Raw genomic sequence first — 21489 nt, forward strand, 5'->3', positions numbered from 1 at the left:
CTTTGACGCCTACCTCGGGAAAACGGCGCATTGGATCGACGACGACTGGATGCTTCGACCGACAACATTGCAGGAGACACGTACCTGAGCGCCATACAGCAGAACAATATGCCAGTGAGGTATTGGAGACTGCTACAGATTGAGGAATCGTTGAAAAGGTAGAAGCTGACTGTACCGACAACGCCCGTAACATCTGCCTTGGGGTGGAGAGAGCAAACTTTCAGTCTGAAGTGTGCAGCTCACACGCTTCAACTGTGTATCCACAAGGCGCTCAGCGTGACGGGCGTGGAGTGACTGCTAGCCGCCCGTCGTCGTACTGTGGGTCACTTTAAACACAGTTCGAACAACCAGGCCGTCCTTTCAAAACATGCCGCTCAACTCGGAGCACCTAAGAAGAAGTTTCAGCAGGACATCGCAACACGGTGGAACAGCACGTACATAATGATAACCAGCCTGCTTGAACTGAAGGAGCCTTTGCGCCGCTCCATGGAGGACAGCAGTACCATTAAGGCTGCGGTACCACAGCGGCCATCTTGAACAAAACATTAGTTGAACCACCAGGGCGGCGTTGGCTGTCCGTATGAGCAAATGCTGCAAAACCTGCGCGCCAATTTCGAAACCCTTTTTCCCGTCGCTTGCGACCTTGAGTTTCCTTCTCCACTCTTACGCCCCTCCTTTCACGTGTTCACCCTCTGGCGCGTCGCGCCCACGTTCATTGTTGGGAGGACAATGTACCGGATAATCCCCAACTTGAGGCCCCCTGCCAAAATTGTCCGGCTGCCAAGTGATTTGAGCGAGATGGGGTTTTGAAGCGGTATGGAAAAGTGGAACCGTCAATTTTGAACTATGCCTTTTCGATACTGCATTAGTTGTGTACGGGGCTGGCCAAGGCACGGGCGCGAGGACGTAACTGTATACAATGCTTGGGTTGCAGGAGCACTCGCGCGTAGAAATGGTAGGACGCGCTTTCTGAAATCACACGCCTACATTCCGCAGCGTTGCAATCCTACGAGTAAAACAGAATACATCTTCGGACAGTGCGTGAGTTGATGCCGGCCGTACGAAAGACACACCTCGCGCTTCCTGTCACTACTGCCTCTGCTTGCACGCGCTGCCGATTGGCGGTCCTTTCTTTATTTTGTTTCGTCGCTCTTTTGAAAATACTGAAACTAATATTTTCTCAGACCCTGCTAATCGTACCTCTGCACTACAGTTGTGTAAACACGTTGTGATGTAATTTGAGATATGGGACGGAGTGTCTACATTCTTATTTCGTGTGTAATGCCGGCATAATATTCCTTTGCTGCCAGAGGGTCAAAATAATGGTAGGGTCGGCAGCAAAAACTATTTCAATGACCGAATTATGATCAAACACCAGTAAGAACATAAAAAAGAAATCACATGGGGACAATAAAAATATTGCTACAAGAGGATGGTGCGTGGGGCACAAAAAATATTCGGAGTGACGTTGAGGGCACGCGACAAGCCAGATCTTTCCTGATGGCAGCCGTAAAAGTTGATCTGGTGCCTCGTTTTGATCGGCTTTGCACGGAAACTCGTAAACTACCAACTATCTTGTCAGTGGTGAACATAGTGAGCATGAACTGGATGATTTTTTTGTTGTTGTTTTTGTTTCTGTAGTGAGAGTATGGAAATATGAGACGTCCGCTGACGCTTGCGTCGGCTAGCGGAACCTCAATCGCCGATCGCGGCCGATGTCATGGGCGTATACAAATACATCAAGTCGTCTGGGCGGGAGCAGTTGAAGCGCCGCACTTTTTTGGCCGGTCAGTAGAGACTCCGCGAATTCTGACTCGAGGCTACTCTGTGCGGAGGGAGCCGCTACTGAGCGCGACCAATCGGAAACCAAGGATGGCTGAAATTTCCTAATTGCCATGAGATTTGCAAATTCGTTCTTCCCGCCGTAGTAAATTCGTCCGAATCGCTATTCGATTTACTAATCGATTATTTGGATGAAAAGATATATTTCAAAATTCGTACGTGGCTCACCAAATGGCAATAAAATTGGTATAGGATTTCAAACCTATATAGTGTCGCCCTAATTTACAAACTTGTTTCACTTGAAATTAGAGTTCACGCGCAAGCGAGCTGGTGGAAGCCTATACTAAAAAGGCCAGAAACAAGAGAAACAAAAAATAAATAAATAAGAGCGGGATAAGCGCAACAGTCTCAAATCACAGCTGAAAATGGTTACTTGGTAAGTGTAAATGTCCAGACATTGTATTAGTAAAATGTATATATATATATATATAAAGTCAAAAATGCGTACTGTCGGAGTTATTAATTCGAAGTTTATTCCGACGTTTCGAGCGGGGACCGTTCTTCATTAGGTGATGAAGAGTGGTTCCCGCTCGAAACGTCGTAGTAAAGTTCGAATTAGTAACTCTGACAGTACGCATTTTTGCCCTTGTATATATATATATATATATAGAGAGAGAGAGAGAGAGATAGATATTTTTCACTATTTGCTGACGGCCGAAACTAACTATGCAACACAACAAGTAAAACCACAGAGCTGCCCCGCCTCATATCACCCTCAGTTGGAGCTCGACTGACACATTGCGCCGATCAAGCATCACCAACAGCTCAACACCTAAACGCCACGGCGTTCACTATCTTTGTTTGGGTGATTCCACCCACTAATGTAACAACTCATACAATGCGCCGTGATAAAGTGCTTTTTGTCTTTGTGTATGTGTTTTTGTGACATCTAACCTCTGTTTGCGCTCTGACTAAGAATGAAATCATGTATACTAAAACATCGATAGTGGTCTCTATTTTTAGCGACGCTCGCACACGTCTTGCCTTTGACGCAGTGGCATTCTCATCTCCCATACACGGACATTTGGACAAAATAGGTTGGTCGGCCTTCACTCATTAGCTGCGGAACGTTTTGACCGTGACGTATGTATAATTCAAAGAAGCACCGACAGGCGGGTGCCCCTTTGAAAACAAATCATGTTCGCGTAGAGATATTTAGCGGCTATAGTATAGCCCGTGGGTATTTATTTCTAGGCCAACTCGTCGGCGTCAGTCGGTACAGGCGCTGGAGGCGTGATGAAAATGCTGGCAGATGTGGGCTTGACGAGCCCCACACTCTCCCCTTACAGCAGATGGCAAATAAACCAACAACAATATTTGTCGACGGGCAATTGATTGAAGAGGCCAATCGGTAGTAGGATGACTCGACAAAGGATAATTCATCAAAAATTCCAACTCGTTGACAATTGTTTGTGAGGCCATTCAGTTTCCACATTGCACTCATCTTCTGTATTAGAACACATACACATGTTAGACATTTTAATATAAGCAAGTTTCGGGCACCGGATATTTTTTTGAAAAGCTGTTTCACCGAATTTCGCATCTCCCGGTTCGTCGAATTTTGATATGAAATCATAATATAATTATTATACTTGTCACTTCTTCAATTAGAAATGGTTACAGATAATTATAAAATAAAAGTAGGCTTTCGAAAAAATTATGTCGATTATAGGCTATGCCAACGTAGCCGAACAGTAAAAAAAAATGTTATGAGGGTGTTTTTGTTAGGGTTCAGGAAAGACAAAGGCGATTCTTCAAATGAGCACTGGTCACACAGGCCGACTGGTAACATAATTAAAATAAAAGCACCGACTTCACAAAACAGGAAAAAACAATTTCACTAGACGTTTCGCCTCCATGAATAAACGCCTCCATGAATAAACGCCTCCATGAATCATGAATAACCAACTCGCCCAAGCTGAAGTTCTGACCAGTTTCGCCTCCCTTGCGGGAGGCATCTTCAGTAGTCACACAACAATGCCTGTGTAAGCTTCGTGGAGAGGGCCGCGTTTTTTGTTACACACCGATGTGTGTGTCCCTGCGAACAAACCACGATTCTAGGATTTTCGGGACCCCCATCTGTCCTCCCTCGCCAAGGTCGTCGCGGCCGGGAAGTCAAAATAATGCCCTATTGTCTACACATAGTACACCAGTTCAGACTTCAGTCGGGTCGCGTGGGATGCGCACGTGACGTCACGCTTGTGTTTACAAAGCAAATGAAAAGTTCAACCTCAAGTCAACGCTATTTATCAAATATGTCCGTACTTCGTGGAGAGGGCCGCGGTTTTTCTTACACACGGATGTGTCTCTGAGAACAAACACGATTTTAGGAGATTTTCGGGACCCCCATCTTTGTCATAGGGTGACTTGTTTATCGGACTGTTCGTCGCAGCGAGAGTACAGGGAAGGATAATAATTCATACCCTATATCGTGCAGAAGAGAAGAATATAAAAAAAAAAAAGAAAACGAAGCGAAAATTTCGATTTCCTTTCTTGTGGACAGGGCATTGTAGGTGAACGTGGCTTCCTTGTTTGATTCGCCAAAGTAGCAACAAAGCGACATTTTACGATCGAGCGAGCACCGTCGGAAACACTGCCCAAAATAATTTTATAGGGAGTTTCACGGCTTTCCACTGCGACATAAGCACGTGGATAGAAAAACAAATATTGACAACAAATATTTTTGGCACGCTCACACCTGGTTTTTCTTCATAATTTGATGACTCATATGTTGATTTTGTTTGCGGAACCGTACTTCTGACCGGCAATTTTATTGCGTACGCGAAGCTTTTGCGTGCGATCCACTACAGTTAATTATTTTGAGGTGTCCAAGTTGAAGCGGTGCGTGTTATTTTTCGATCTCTGTCCGAATGATACAAAGTTTCACGTTTTCACCCTGTGAGTGAAGCGAGTTGGTCAGTGCTAGCATCGAAGGCTAACTTCGAACTCTAATTTGGAAATAATGTCTCTGTTGCCGCATCGCAGACAAAGATATATATGCTCTTATCACTGTAGCAAAATAACTTGGCAGGATTTGTGCTCTTGTTATGATCGTGTACCATTGTAGTCGACGTCATCCCAGCACGGCGTAATTCGGTTCAGCCCTGCAAACCACACTTGGGAAAAAAATGAAAGTTTGCACCTTGTTTGTTCAATTTTTTGTTATACTGCAGAAACATATTGCGCCCCGTGTTTTTGAAGGCACGGTAGACGGTGGTGACGGTGAGGTGACCGACCCCCATGTCAGCCGGCGTCTCGCTCGACCTCCTCGGAGGACAGGTCGTTTTTACTGGTGACTGGTGCATACGTGGAGCAACTCCGCGCGCATTGCGTTCTTCATCTCAGAGAACGCAATACATGACTCAGCTCTATCTCGTCATCGCTCCAAAATGACAAGTGGAATTCGCAACTGTAGTCGGTGACAGGTCAAGAACGAAGTGGGAGCTCCTCCCACCCTGTTCCACTTCAGCGGAGCGAACGGGGGAGAGGAGGTCGCCCCCTCTCCAGCGTTCGCAAATGGCAAATATTAGTTTATTAGGCCACTAACTGTCAATTTACGCTCGTTCCTTTACGTCCGCCGCAGCCGATAATGTTATCCCCGGGAATACCAAAAGTATAATTTCTTTCAGCAAAAAAAAACAAAACAAAACAAAACAGAATAATAAAACGCCCGGTATATCACAGCTTTGACAACGCTTCACGTGTGTGAGGTTCGATGACCGACAGAGAACCACCGCTGGCCGTGCTCCCGAAGCGGGGAAGTGCAATCTATGGAGACCGATCATATTATCAGAAAGGTGCAGACTAGGGAGCCTTCATGTGCGCGAAGCGCACATGGAGGCACTCTAATGCGGACAATCCAGGAAAAGTATTCTTGCAACTATGAGGTTCCAGTTGTACTTACACATGCATTATCGTCAAATTTGACGGAGTTCCTTCCAACACTAAAGAGTTGTCAAGAGTGAAGATTATAAAGGAGAATATCAGCAGGAATCTATTGTCTGTTTACTGAAAACAAAACAAGCATCAGAAAAACGCATTTGGGCGGCCGGGGAGGCCAGAAGCACGGACTGCGCGCACCCAGCGTGGAACCAGCGAATGAGAGGGCACTCCTAGCAATCTGTTTTCAGAGCCACGGTATGCCGGCTGCCGGCCAAATGTCCACTTTAATTCTATTATGGCTTTCGAAACGTAAATACACGCTCGAGAATTTTCAACAATATCACGCGAGCGCCGACCGGCCTGTAGATCAGCGCATCGTCACGGCGCGAAGTAGCGATATCAATGACAGTACGCGCGTGCGCAGAAGAAACGCGCCGAAGTCGGCGTCGGCTGCTAAGCTGTTTCCCCAATCACGACCCACCCCTGGCGCGACGCCCACCGCTTGCTCCACCCCATAAGCAGGGGACCTAGTAATCAAAGCGACACACAAGGTACGCAAACACGAACAGCAGCCAGTAGGAAGGACACCGACACGAGCTTAGTCAGCGAACGAAAAGACAGACACAAACTTCACTCTAGGCAAACAGAGCAGGGGTAGTTACAAGGATGAGATGTGTGCGCAGACGGAGGTAAGCAGTGCACAATAAATACGCGAAAACTCGCAGCAACCGAAGAACTGCGCAGCAAACACGTACGTGCACACGCACCAGAAGCACGTGCGTCACGCTGCGTATCTACGCAGAACTGGCGATTTTGGCATTTCGGTAATTTGAAACTTCGATATCGATTCCGTGAACAATTTATTCAGCAAACTGAACCGGTGGAGCCTCGCATAAAAAAAAATCGTTTAACAATATGAAAGCGACTGAAATTCTTCCTAAAAGCTATGTTAGCAGAAAGTACCGTGTTATAAAGAACCTCACGAGTTTCGACCAAGTTTTCCAGCACGTTATTTTGCAAGAAACGGAAGAAGCCAAGTGTACAACCAGTTTCCGAAGCTGGCAACCACAGCTGGAATCAGCGCCATCCTCGGCCGTTTCCTGAACCTCGCGTAGTCACATTTCAGCCACCGCCACATAGAGGGCGCAACCAGACATCCAATTTGTGTTTTCTGTGTGTTTTATGATTCTTTTTAATAAATAGGCTCGATTAGTGAAAATGTGGGCTAATAATCAGGACCTGGAACAGTAATCTCCATTTAATACTAAAAATATCGGCCTAAATGTCTGCCAAAAGGGGTCAAAATACTCGTTTTTGACTATCAACAAATACGTGATTTCACCTATATTCAAACTTTTTTTATGGAAAATCAAAAGTGAAATTTAGAAAAAGGGCCTCGCTTTGCAAAGCGGAATATGTTTTTCTTTGCGGGCCTACAATTTTATTCATGTGTGCCAATCCCTAAGCACTGTACCACTGTACTACCAAATGAAGTTTGCCAAAATTAACGGTTTTTGTCACTTTTCACGTGAGCATTCCGAAAAAAGTTTAAGCCATATTACAATGAAATTTAGCGTAACTCTTTCGACCATAATTACAAACTGATGTAAAAAGATTCAAATAAAATGACCGAGTAGGCACCCAAAACTTCGCGACTGAAGTGCTTCCGTAAAGTCAATTTTTCTAAAGTAAATATCTGTCAAAATAAAATAAAAAACGAAAAAAGGGCCTCCGTTGACAATGAACGCACTCTTCTTCTATAGCATTCTAAAATTTGAAAGAAATTGCTCCAATAGTGCACCCTGTACAACTGTACTACGAAACCATGTTTTGCCGAAAAGGTCAATGTTCGCGGGTGCCCTCTGAATTAGCTTTTTGCACTAGGAAAACAAATCCTACATCAGATAAAAGATAATGTTGTACACTACAAGATGATATATAACACATAATTTTAGCGAGCTTGAACACGCCACGATCGCATTTCGAAAACGTGCTGAAAGCGTCATATGTCATGGCCGCCGTGGGACCGCAGCCTTAAGGCTGCGGTCCCACGGCGGCACATGAAGGCTCCCTAGTCTGCACCTTTCTGATAATATGATCGGTCTCCATAAATTGCACTTCCCCGCTTCGGGAGCACGGCCAGTGGTGGGTCTCTGTCGGTCATCGAACCTCACGCACGTGAAGCGTTGTCAAAGCTGTGATATAGCGGGCGTTTTATTATTATGTTTTATTTTTGTTTCTTTGTTGTTTTTTTTTGCTGAAAGAAATTATACTTTTGGTATTCCCGGGGATAACATTATCGGCCGCGGCGGACGTAAAGGAACGAGCATAAATTGACAGTTAGTGGCCTAATAAACTAAAATTTGCCATTTGCGAACGCTGGAGAGGGGGCGACCTCCTCTCCCCCGTTCGCTCCGCTGAAGTGGAACAGGGTGGGAGGACCTCCCACTTCGTTCTTGACCTGTCACCGACTACAGTTGCGAATTCCACTTGTCATTTTGGAGCGATGACGAGATAGAGCTGAGTCATGTATTGCGTTCTCTGAGATGAAGAACGCAATGCGCGCGGAGTTGCTCCACGTATGCACCAGTCACCAGTAAAAACGACCTGTCCTCCGAGGAGGTCGAGCGAGACGCCGGCGGACATGGGGGTCGGTCACCTCACCGTCACCACCGTCTACCGTGCCTTCAAAAACACGGGGCGCAATGTGTTTCTGCAGTATATCAAAAAATTGAACAAACAAGGTGCAAACTTTCATTTTTTTCCTAAGTCTGGTTTGCAGGGCTGAACAGAATACAAAAACGATACGCCGTGCTGGGATGACGTCGACTACAATGGTACACGATCATAACAAGAGCACAAATCCTGCCACATTATTTTGCTACGGTGATAAGAGCATATATATCTTTGTCCGCGATGCAGCAACAGAGACATTATTTCCAAATTAGAGTTCGAAGTTAGCCTTCGATGCCAGCACTGACCAACTCACTTCACTCACAGGGTGAAAACGTGAAACTTCGTATCATTCGGACAGAGATCGAAAAATAACGCGCACCGCTTCAACCAACTAGGACACCCCAAAATAATTAACTTTAGTGGATTGCACGCAAAAGCTAGCTTCGCGTACGCAATAAAATTGCCGGTCAGAAGTACGGTTCCGCATCCAAAATCAGCATATGAGTCATCAAATTATGAAGAAAAAGCAGGTGTGAGCGTGCCAAAAATATTCGACATTTATTGTTGTCAATATTTGTTTTTCTATCCACGTGCTTATGTCGCAGTGGAAAGCCGTGAAACTCCCTATAAAATTATTTTGGGCAGTGTTTGCGACGGTGCTCGCTCGATCGTAAAATGCCGCTTTGTTGATACTTTGGCGAATCAAACAAGGAAGCCACGTTCACCTACAATGCCCTGTCCACAAGAAGGGAAATCGAAATTTTCGCTTCGTTTTCTTTTTTTTAAATATTCTTCTCTTCTGTACGATATAGGGTATGAATTATTATCCTTCCCTGTACTCTCGCTGCGACGAACAGTCCGATAAACGAGTCACCCTATGACAAAGATGGGGGTCCCGAAAATCTCCTAAAATCGTGTTTGTTCTCAGAGGTACATCCGTGTGTAAGAAAAACCGCGGCCCTCTCCACGGAGCACGGACATTCGTGATAAATAGCGTTGACTTGAGGTTGAACTTTGCATTTGCTTTCTAAACATAAGCGTGACGTCACGTGCGCATCCCACGCGACCCGACTGAAGTCTGAACCGGTGTACTATGTGTGGACAATGGGGCATTATTTTGACTTCCCGGCCGCGACGACCTTGGCGAGGGAGGACAGATGGGGGTCCCGAAAACTCCTAGAATCGTGGTTGGTTCGCAGAGACACACACATCCGTGTGTAACAAAAAACGCGGCCCTCTCCACGAAGCTTACTCAGGCATTGTTGTGTAACTACTGAAGATGCCTCCCGCAAGGGAGGCGAAACGTCTAATGAAATTGTTTTTTCCTGTTCTGTGAAGTCGGTGCTTTTACTTTAATTATGTTACCAGTCGGCCTGTGTGACCAGTGCTCATTTGAAGAATCGCCTTTGTCTTTCCTGAACCCTAACAAAAACACCCTCATAACATTTTTTTTACTGTTCGGCAACGTTGGCATAGCCTATAATCGACATAATTTTTGCGAAAGCCTACTTTTATTTTATAATTATCTGTAACCATTTCTAATTGAAGAAGTGACAAGTATAATAATTATATTATGATTTCATATCAAAATTCGACGAACCAGGAGATGCGAAATTCGGTGAAACAGCTTTTCAAAAAAATATCCGGTGCCCGAAACTTGCTTATATTAAAATGTCTAACATGTGTATGTGTTCTAATACAGAAGATGAGTGCAGTGTGGAAACTGAATGGCCTCACAGACAATTGTCAACGAGTTGGAATTTTTGATGAATTACCCTTTGTCGAGTCATCCTACTACCGATTGGCCTCTTCAATCAATTGCCCGTCGACAAATATTGTTGTTGGTTTATTTGCCATCTGCGATAAGGGGAGAGTGTGGGGCTCGTCAAGCCGACATCTGCCAGCATTTTCATCACGCCTCCAGCGCCTGTACCGACTGACGCCGATGAGTTGGCCTAGAAATAAATACCCACGGACTATTCTATAGCCGCTAAATATCTGTACGCGAGCATGATTTGTTTTCAAAGGAGCACCCGCCTGTCGGTGCTTCTTTGAATTATACATACGTCACGGTCAAAACGTTCCGCAGCTAATGAGTGAAGGCCGACCAACCTATTTGGTCCAATTGTCCGTGTATGGGAGATGAGAATGCCACTGCGTCAAAGACAAGACGTGTGCGAGCGTTGCTAAAAATAGAGACCACTATCGATGTTTTAGTATACATGGTTTCATTCTTAGAGCGCAAACAGAGGTTAGATGTCACGAAAACACATACACAAAGACAAAAAGCACTTTATCACGGCGCATTGTATGAGCTGTTATATTAGTGGGTGGAATCACCCAAACAAAGATAGTGAACGCCGTGGCATTTAGGTGTTGAGCTGTTGGTGATGCTTGATCGGCGCAATGTGTCGGTCGAGCTCCAACTGCAGGGTAATCGGAGGCGGGGCAGCTCTGTGGTTTTACTTGTTGTTTATTCTGTTTTCTTTCTTTTTTGCGCGAAATATTGCGGATCACAACAGCTAGGCATCTTCGTCCGATGAAGCTCTGTTTTATTGATTGGCGTTTCATCGAATAGTGGACATTTCATTGAACACCGCTTCATTGAACGCCAACTCATCAAGTAGCTTGATCGAATTACGTTTCTGCTATCAAAGTATTGCAGATATAATAACTACGCTCTTCATATTTTGTAAATAACGGTAGCCTTTAGCGAAAATTGTGTTGCATAGTTAGTTTCGGCCGTCAGCAAATAGTGAAAAATATCTATCTCCCTATCTCTCTCTCTATATATATATATATATATATGTATATATATACAAAGGCAAAAATGCGTACTGTCGGAGTTACTAATTCGAAGTTTACTACGACGTTTCGAGCGGGGACCACTCTTCATCACCTAATGAAGAACGGTCCCCGCTCGAAACGTCGGAATAAACTTCGAATTAGTAACTCCGACAGTACGCATTTTTGACTTTTTATATATATATATACATTTTACTAATACAATGTCTGGACATTTACAGTTACCAAGTAACCATTTTCAGCTGTGATTTGAGACTGTGTTGCGCTTATCCCGCTCTTATTTATTTATTTTTTGTTTCTCCTGTTTCTGGCCTTTTTAGTATAGGCTTCCACCAGCTCGCTTGCGCGTGAACTCTAATTTCAAGTGAAACAAGTTTGTAAATTAGGGTGACACTATATAGGTTTGAAATCCTATACCAATTTTATTGCCATTTGGTGGGCCACGTACGAATTTTGAAATATCTTTTCATCCAAATAATCGATTAGTAAATATTGAATAGCGATTCGGACGAATTTACTACGACGGGAAGAACGAATTTGCAAATCTAATGGCAATTAGGAAATTTCAGCCATCCTTGGTTTCCGATTGGTCGTGTTCAGTAGCGGCTCCATCCGCACAGAGTAGCCTCGAGTCAGAATTCGCGGAGTCTCTACTGACCGGCCAAAAAAGTGCGGCGCTTCAACTGCTCCCGCCCAGACAACTTGATGTATTTGTATACGCCCATGACATCGGCCGCGATCGGCGATTGAGGTTCCGTTAGCCGACGCAAGCGTCAGCGGACGTCTCATATTTCCATACTCTCATTTAGCTACAGAAACAAAAACAACAAAAAAAAAAATCATCCAGTTCATGTTTACTATGTTCACCACTGACAAGATAGTCGGTAGTCGACGAGTTTCCGTGCAAAGCCGATCAAAACGAGGCACCAGATCAACGTTTACCTCGCTTCCTTTTACGGCTGCCATCAGGAAAGATCTGGCTTGTCGCGTTCCCTCAACGTCACTCCGAATATTGTTTGTGCCCCTCGCACCATCCTCTTGTAGCAATCTTTTTATTGTCCCCATGTGATTTCTTTTTTATTTTTTTACCGGTGTTTGATCATAATTCGGTCATTGAAATAGTTTTTGCTGCCGACCCTACCATTATTTTGACCCTCTCGCAGCAAAGGAATATTATGCCGGCATTACACACGAAATAAGAATGTAGACACTCCGTCCCATATCTCAAATTACATCACAATGTGTTTACACAACTGTAGTGCAGAGGTACGATGAGCAGGGCCTGAGAAAATATTAGTTTCAGTATTTTCAAAAGAGCAACGAAACAAAATAAAGAAAGGACCGCCAATCGGCTGCGCGTGCAAACATAGGCAGTGGTGACAGGAAGCGCGAGGTGTGTCTTTCGTACGGCCGGCATCCAGGACCCGCTCAGATGTACTATACTGTTACGCTCATGAACCCACGCACTGTCCGAAGATGTACTCTTTTTTACTCGTAGGATTGCAACGCTGCGGAATGTAAGCGTGTGATTTTAGAAAGCGCGTCCTACCATTTCTACGCGCGAGTGCTCCTGCAACCCAAGCATTGTATACAGTTACGTCCTCGCGCCCGTGCCTTGGCCAGCCCCGTACACAACTTATGCAGTATCGAAAAAGCATAGTTCAAAATTGACGGTCCCACTTTTCCATACCGCTTCAAAACCCCATCTCGCTCAAATCACTTGGCAGCCGGACAATTTTGGCAGGGGGCCTCAAGTTGGGGATTATCCGGTACATTGTCCTCCCAACAATGAACGTGGGCGCGACGCGCCAGAGGGTGAACACGTGAAAGGAGGGGCGTAAGAGTGGAGAAGGAAACTCAAGGTCGCAAGCGACGGGAAAAAGGGTTTTGAAATTGGCGCGCAGGTTTTGCAGCATTTGCTCACACGGACAGCCAACGCCGCCCTGGTGGTTCAACTAATGTTTTGTTCAAGATGGCCGCCGTGGTACCGCAGCCTTAAATCGTCGATTCCCCACCTCACAGACGTCGATTGGGACATGTTGGAGCAGCTTCGGGAAGGTTTGAAGCCCCTGCTCGACATTACAGAGCTCCTTGGAGGGGACAAGTACGTTACTCGGTCTGTACTTATTCTAGCCTTAAAACTGCTTAAGAATAAAATGAAGACAAATGACTGTGACCCTGCCTTCATCTGCCGCTTCAAGGCCAGGCTGGTGGACTCTATCGATGAGAGGCTTCGCGCGTGGCCGCGGTACAACGACTATGACCTGGCAACGTGTCTCGATCCTCGTTTCAAGAGCCTCGCATGCATCGAAAAAAGATTGCCGCGAACTTGTGTGGGAAAGGCTTTCCCAGCTTACGCGTGCGTCTTCGGACGATTCTACTGATCTCACGCCCAAGAAAAAAAAAATTGTTTTCTCGGAGGAAAATGAAGAGCCCTCCATCTCCTGCCAAGTGTCGCTTTATTGATCGATGGCCGAAGTGACGGACGATGAACTGGACCCACTACAGTGGTGGCAAGCTCAGGGCTCCCTGTTTCCTCAAATTGTGCCAATTGCGAAGAGTGTGATGTGTGTCCGAGTCACCTCAACGCCCTGCGAGCGTCTGTTCAGCGCAGCAGACATGATCGTCAACAAACAAAGAAACTCGCTCCTGCCGGAAAATGTCAACAAACTTCTTTGCCTCCGCAGCTGGGGTTGTGGTCTGTGAGTGTGTTACATCAACATTTATTCTCAATTAAGTTTGTATATATGCGCCGTTTATTATAAATAAAACAAATTGTAAGGACAAAATGTCTACTTTTGCTTTTTACTAAAATCAACCGATTAATCGATTAATTAATCGATTAAAGGGTGGCGATTAATCGGGTTAAAATTTTTAATCGACGCCCAGCCCTAATAATAAACGAATTACCTTGACAGCGTACGATTTGTTTCTGATACTAGCTTGCACTACGCCGGTAATGCACTTCAGGTCGTCGTCGTACAGTCGAACCCGTTTATAACGAACCCGGTTAGAACGAATTATGGTCTATATCGAACACACGAGATTTTAAGATCAATATTCATGAGAACTATACTTTCTATAACGAACCACACATCGGATATATCGAACTGCGAGCGCCCGCTACCGCCCCCGTGGAGACGGGCGGGCTTCCCTGCAATGCACAGAGTGACAGAGGACAAGAGAAAACCAAGAAAAACACGATGGCCCTTGAGAAGATGAGTCACAAAACCAACTGCGAACGCCCGCAACCGACCCCCGCGGAAGCGCGCTGGCTTCCCTGCCATGCACGGAGCGACAGAGGACAAGAGAAAACCAAGAAAAACACGATGACCCTTGAGAAGATGAGTCACAACACCGACTGCGAACGCCCGCAACCGGCCCCCGCGGAAGCGGGCTGGCCAATGATAGAGCAAGCGTGCCATGAAGTTCTGATGACATCATCCTGCAGCCGTACCAGGCCGGACATGGCTCTCTTGTTCCTAGCGTTTTGCCGAGGAGGCTCGTTGTTCTTTGTGTCCTTCCTGTTCCCGCAAGAGATGGCGACCAAGGTGCGTTCATCGTTACCGTTCTCTACCAAGGTGGAAATAATCCGGCGCGTTGAGCGCGGCGAGAAGTCATAAGTCGCCGCATCCTTCAAGATCGCCAGAAGCACGCTGAGTACGATACTGAAAAACAAGCCAGCGATCCTGCAAAAGGCCCGAGATCGACCGAACGCTGACGGAAAGCGCATTCGGGCGCCTGCCTTTGACAGAGTGGAAAAGGCGCTGTACGCGTGTTTGGATATTCGCGCTCGAAACCTTCCAGTTTCGGGCCCCATGTTACAGCAGAAAGCAAAAGACTTTGCCTTTTTGCTCGACGTTCAAGATTTTAGTGGCGGATCCGGATGGCTTCAACGGTTCAAGAAACGTTACGACATCGTCGGCAAAGTTGTCGCCGGCGAGAGTCGAGCAGTCGACAATGAAAGCGTCAAGAAGTGGATCGCCGAAAACTGGCCAGCAATTACGGAGCAGTACAGGCCCTGCGATATTTATAATACCGACGAAACCGCACTGTTTTGGCAGCTCCTACCCAGTCGGACCTTGGCACGACAAGGCGAGAAGTGCCATGGCAACAAGCTGAACAAAGCTAGAATTACGGTGCTCCTCACCACGAATATGGACGGGAGCTCCAAGCTTACGCCACTGATCATCGGCAAGAGCAAGGCCCCTATGTGCCTACGGGGGTGTCGGTCTCTTCCAGTGAAATACACTTCAAATGGAAAGGCCTGGATGACAAGGGTGTTGTTCGAGGACTGGCTGCGCGACTGGGATGAGAAGTTGTCCGAGAGTGGCCGCAAGATTTGCCTCTTGCTCGACAATTGCTCCGCGCATCACTGTGGTGCCACGCTAAAAAAATTCAGCTTCGTTTCCTGTCCCCTAATGTGACATCGGTGCTGCAGCCGCTAGATCAAGGCATCATCCGTGCCTTCAAGCAAGGTTACAGGAAGCGTGTAGTGGAGCAGCTGCTCACCAAGCTGCGTGTGGGAAAAGAACTGAAGATTGATTTGTTCGGTGCTATTGAAATGCTTAGCCGTGCTTGGAGCGACATCGCGCCTAACACAATTAAGAATTGTTTTCGCCACGCGGGACTGTACCTGGATAACGACAGAGCAAGTACCGAAGAGGCAATCGAGGTTACGGATGACGACTTAAACGAGATGTGGAGAGACCTCGGCCGTCTTCCCGACGCGGTCCCGGATGGCGTGGAGCTGGAAGATTTTCTCGGAGTGGATGATGATGTCGCAGTGACCAGCAGTCCTTCAGACAACGAAATTGTCGCCGAGGTCGTGGCGGCTTCAGCAAACGACGACGACGACGAGGAGGCAGAGGACCCAGAGGCACCTTGCCCGACGCTTCACGAGGCGCTTGCAGCGACGGAAGTGCTCCGTCGCTACTGTTCCCAGATTCAGGGAAGTGGACTAAGTCTGGTAAACCAGCTATCTCGCGTCGAGGACGAAATTTTGAAGGACGCAGTAAAAGCGAAGACGCAGGCAAAAATTACCAGCTTCTGTCGGTAATATCAAAAGAACAGGTAATAAAGACCTCTCTCGTAAGTGCCACGACTTTTTTTTTCTTCTCAATTTTACGGAATTATCGTGTTCATTTATTGTCTGTTACCTAGAAATTTTCGGGCTTTCTTAGATGATATGTTTCAATATTGAAATTTATTGATAGAAATATGAAAACATATGTTCCATCATGAAAGCTGTCTCGCGATAACACGGCTCTGATCGCCGGCGTGAGACTCGCTACGCTCGGCAGCCTTCGCCGCTATTCCGCGCAGTTTCCTTTCATCTCTCTCGCTTTTGCTGTCCTCACGAAATAGTGATATTTGCTATAACGAACTACTTGATATATCGAACTAAAATGCGTGTCCGATGGAGTTCGTTATAAACGGGTTCGACTGTACATGATCTGCATGACGTGGTTTGATTTTACGGCATTTTCACCCTCTGAACTAAGCTGGGTTCTTCACAGAAAAAAACGCACATTGCGGAGGCCTCTACGGCGTCGGCAATGCACTTGTCTTTGTCGCTTGTTTACCGGCGCAATTGAAGACGCCCGCCGCAACAGAGGTCAGCAAATCTATCATGTCGTCTGCTACCAAAGCAAAGCGGAGTGTAATACTTCAGAAATGGCTTTTATTGTTGCAATACGACACTGAGACGAGAAGAACATCTTCATAATTAGATAACAAGGAGTTAGGTTGCTTACAAAAAAATATTTACTTGTAAGCAAAAATCTAGCCTCATGTGGAGTCTCCACGCATTAGTCCATAGCAACGCCCCTAGCAACGGTTTGTTTGGACCCAGACGCCAGGTTATGATGTCATCACTTACGGGGTCAATTCCAGTTCGGAGGAACGCCTGCCCGCTAGCACGTTGTCGGGAGATATCATCATCGCAGCCACTGTTATCATCATGGCCACCGCCGCCGGGTGACCCTGACCTCTGCCCGCCGCTTCCGCGAGCGGACCCTCTCCCCGCAAGATCGCAACCAGACACGGCACGACTCCCACCTTTATTGCTATGCTAGAATAAACCTACGCAGTTCAATCAATCTTGCCTCGACAACGAAGACCATGACACACGTCTCCTCACTGCAGCACATTTTGCTTGTTCCGTTTCTCCACGGATTATTTTCCTAATGAATAAGAGGCCAGAAAATAACACTCCAGCGGGAGTCTTAATTTTTATAATGGTCCTAAAAATCGACAAGATGGCAAAAACTGTATCGTAAAGATTTTTTTTTTTATGACGTTGTATTCGATTATTTTTGAATGAGGTGAACGACAGGGGAACGACGGTATATCCTATTGTTCCATGAAAAATGCCAGCACGTTCTTCGAGCGGCGCCATTTTGCTTTTCTTGCCCCATCACGTATTTATTAAAAAGAGTCTCAAAACTATTCAAAGCTAAATATGTCACTTGCAAAATGGCGAGTTCACAAGCAGCACAGAGTACGAAGTCAATATTTTAGGATGTCGGGCGGACAAAGCTGCTCCGCAACCTGGACCTTCAAGGATTTTTTTTTTTTTTTCTCCTCAAAAACAACATTCCCCCCCCCCCCCCCCCTCTACGTTGGCCCTTTACTTTTCTGGAGTCAGAAATTTGTTTCAAAAACTCCAGTGAGTTTGAGACAAGTAATCTAGAGGCTGCGTTTCAAAACAATATTCTTAGGAGACGCTGCGAAGGAGCGCTATCTAGACGCTGTTCTTCAAAAGCAGCGTAATATGTAGTTCCATAGCAGCCCTTCCCCCCCCCCCAAGAGACGGTGGCGCGTCGACTGATGGGAGGCGCACTGTTGGCGATAGATAGGTGCTGTTCGCTGAAGCAGCATCTGCTGGCAGTTTCGTATCTATGTTGATCTAACAGAGAGTCTTAGCAGGCCGTTTTTAGAGCGCAGCTCTTAGGGGCCCGTTCCCGGCTTGAGCGGCGTCGGCGTAACCAAGGTCACATGACTCCCAAGGTCACCCCAGGGGTCACGTGACTCCTCCCCAGGGTCATGTGACCCCCGTGGTCACGTGACACCCCCGAGGTCACGTGACTCCCCGAGGCCACGTGACCCCTAAAGTCACGTGACACCCCTCGAGGTCACGTGACCCACCCTGAGGTCACGTGACACCCCCGAGGTCACGTGACCACCCCCCAGGATCACGTGACCCCCCCCCCCCCCCCCGCCGAGGTCACGTGACCCCCCCGCCGAGGTCACCTGACCTCCCATAGGACGTCACCGGCATCCGCATCGTCATCGTCATCATCGCTGATGACGTCATCAGTGACGTCACTGATGACCTAACCCGCATCGTCATCGTCATCATCACTGATGACGTCACCAGTGACGTCACTGATGACGTCAACGGCATCCGCATCGTCATTGTCATCATCACAGATGACGTCATCAGTGACGTCACTGATGACGTCACCGACATCGTCATCGTCATCATCGCTGATGACGTCATCGGAGTCCGCATCGTCAACGTCACTGATGACGTCATCAGTGATGTCACTAATGACATCCTCGGCATCGTCACGTGACCCCTCAAGGTCACATGACCCCTCAAGGTCACGTGACCCCCCCAGGTCACTTCACCCCCCCCCCAAGTACCCTTCTCTCCTCCTCAAGAGCTGCGCTCTAATTCGGCGTTACAGGGAGTTGTAAACGGCTTTCACTTTTTTTTCGCCCCGATAACGATACCTCCTCTCCCCTTCGGCGGCTTTGGGTATGCATCGTATCGTTAACGGGTGTCGTTATCAGGGCGAAAACAATGATCTGGCATAACCTTGATAATGTCTCTTATTTTGTATTCGCGATTTACTTTGTTCCAGGATAGAAAGTGCCAAAGTGAGCTTCGCGGGCATCCTGGTCGATAGTCCGGCTGCGGCTGATCGGCCAAGTCCCGTCCACTTCCAGCATCCCAGGGGCTCAGACGAACCAGGAACTTCTGCTTGGCCGTCCGGTCACCAAGGGGCTCAAGAAAGCGAGATTCTTCCGCCACCTACTCCACCTGCGAGGCCTGACCACGCCGACTCTGTCCAAAACGACGCCGATGACGGAGACGACAGTTATTGTATTTCGTCCGACGACTCCATGAACGGGGACGTCGGAGAGAAGCCCGGTGCCATCAAACATGAAGCAGGCGACGTGAATTCTCGGGACGCGAAGGCAGGCGTCAAGGGATCACTCGAACCTGCATTCCGAATCGCTTCGTACGAGAGCACGAGGAACGGCTGGAACGCCACCGACGATTCAGCCAGAATAGCGTTAACAATGCACGGTTTGGGCAGCACGCAAATCGTGTTAAATATGAGTCCGGAAACTGGGGATCCGCGCGAGAAAGAACTGCGAGTAACCTTGCTTCAGGAGGCGTGCCGTCTGCTAAAGGCCCAGGCCGATTGGGCGGTATTGCGAATTGAGCTTTTAAGCAAGGGACTTTATTCCAACATGACCGACAACGCAAACTAGCGCGCGTGCAGCCTTCGGTGGTTCATAGTAGGTTTGTACTGTTCCCTTTACTAGAGCGCTTTTTGTGTAGCCCTTGTAAACGGAAGAGTAACACTTTGTTCTTTCCTTTAGCACCTCGCAGTGGTTGCACGGTACCATTTTTGAGCCAAGGCGCCGGTCGAGGGGCAGATTTAAGGGAGGCCAGGGGGGGGGGGGAAGGCAGGGAGTGTGGAGGGGGGAGGCCCCGCCCTTTGAGCTTTCCAAGGCCATCCTTTTTTTGAAAAAAACAAGAAATAAAACAACGACAGAACACTAGCTTTTTTAGAAAGAAATGTTCAGTTTTTGTGAAATATTCATTATTATATCAGCAAAAAGGATCTCGGCAACGCTTCACCCCTGAAAGCAGATCTCCCTTTCCCCCCTCCCCCAACCTGTTCTATAAATCCCCTTCTGCGCCGGTCAATGGCAATACAAAGTGCACACACCCGACGCCGTGATCGGCTGGCGCGCTTCTCTCTTTACCAGTATCTCTGTCCTGGCTGCATGATTCCATTTTTGAGTGAAGGGGCGGAAAGAAAAAAAAAACCTTTTCAGCTATGAATCGCGTTACGTTTATGTGCTATACTTTGGCTTAAGTGACGCGCACGTTCCTTAAAAGAAATAAAAACACGAGTTGGCTTTTTGGCGTATCTCAATCTCTTTGCTTGCGTTCATCCGAAACCACAATGTATCACACCATTACACGCAGCACCGAGCGGATTAATAATATTAATAAGATTTTGTAGGTCTATTTTTTTTTCATATCGTAAGTGTTGTTTTATGAAACCTGCATGTGTGCGAGGACAGGCAATTCAAGAAATAATAATCGCATAACCTTATCAGGAAAAACTAATACAAGAAAAATACACCAGGGAGACTTATATACAGCGTTAGCGAAAATAACACTCCCAGACGTGTAAACCGTTGTCCCATAGCGAACACGTCAAAACGTGTTCGTTTTACATGCAGCCATGTGTGTTATTCGTCTACACATGAGGTGCCGTGTAAACTTTAACACGATACACCATGTCTGCCTTAAGCGAAACACGCCTGAGCGTGTTCCTTATAAAACATGGCGGCCAGCGGCCGAGAACAGGCGAGAGACGAGCGCAGCGAGCCGCGCGACTTTCAGCCAAATTAAAAGCAGACGACGCGTTTTTTTTCTCGATCGATGTCTTTTATTGACAGTAAACAGCCTCCAAGTGGCGGACGTAGCTATGTGCAAAGGTACGTACATACGTGCGTCGCCGGCGGTCGGCGGCGTCGCTAGCTACGACGGAACCGCTAGGGAAAAAACGAATGCCGAACTTACATCGATAAATAACTCGAGCAAACTATTTAGAATCGGGTGATAACCTCGCCACCTAGTGAGATTTCTAGCAGCCTATGGAAAAAAAAAAACGGGCCTGTTAATACGCTGCGAACGACCACGAGTAGACAGCAACCCTACATACATCGCAGACAACACGGTTGCCACGTATTACACAGCGGGTCCATATCACAAGAGCGAATGACATTTTAGCGAATGGCGACATTTGAGCGAATGGTCGTTTTACCGAATAACGGGGGCACGCGTTAACCCATCCGTCGCGCTGCGCTTTACGCCGCTTCGCGGCGACAGTCTACGGCAACTCATTACAAAAATGTGAACTCACTTGGCCCACCCGAACTATTCGCTAAAATGTCGTTCGATGAAACGTGGGCGTTCGCTAAAATGTCATTCGATCAAGTGAGTGCCTCCCTTACACAGCACCGACA

The 21489-nt window shown here is 47.0% G+C and overlaps 1 protein-coding gene across 1 annotated transcript in view; it reads left to right on the forward strand.

The window, feature by feature from the left end:
- The window catches only part of LOC115319049, a 47986-nt gene extending 27605 nt beyond the window's left edge, over positions 1–20381 (forward strand). The window contains exon 4 of the mRNA XM_040219328.2: positions 19077–20381. Coding sequence (XP_040075262.1) covers positions 19077–19713 — 637 coding nt within the window. The 3' untranslated portion in view covers positions 19714–20381. The remainder of the gene's footprint in view (positions 1–19076) is intronic.
- Positions 20382–21489: the final 1108 nt, after the last annotated feature.

Source organism: Ixodes scapularis, unplaced genomic scaffold (genome assembly GCF_016920785.2).
Source record: "Ixodes scapularis isolate PalLabHiFi unplaced genomic scaffold, ASM1692078v2 PGA_scaffold12__126_contigs__length_90152505, whole genome shotgun sequence".
Lineage (NCBI taxonomy): Eukaryota > Metazoa > Arthropoda > Arachnida > Ixodida > Ixodidae > Ixodes > Ixodes scapularis.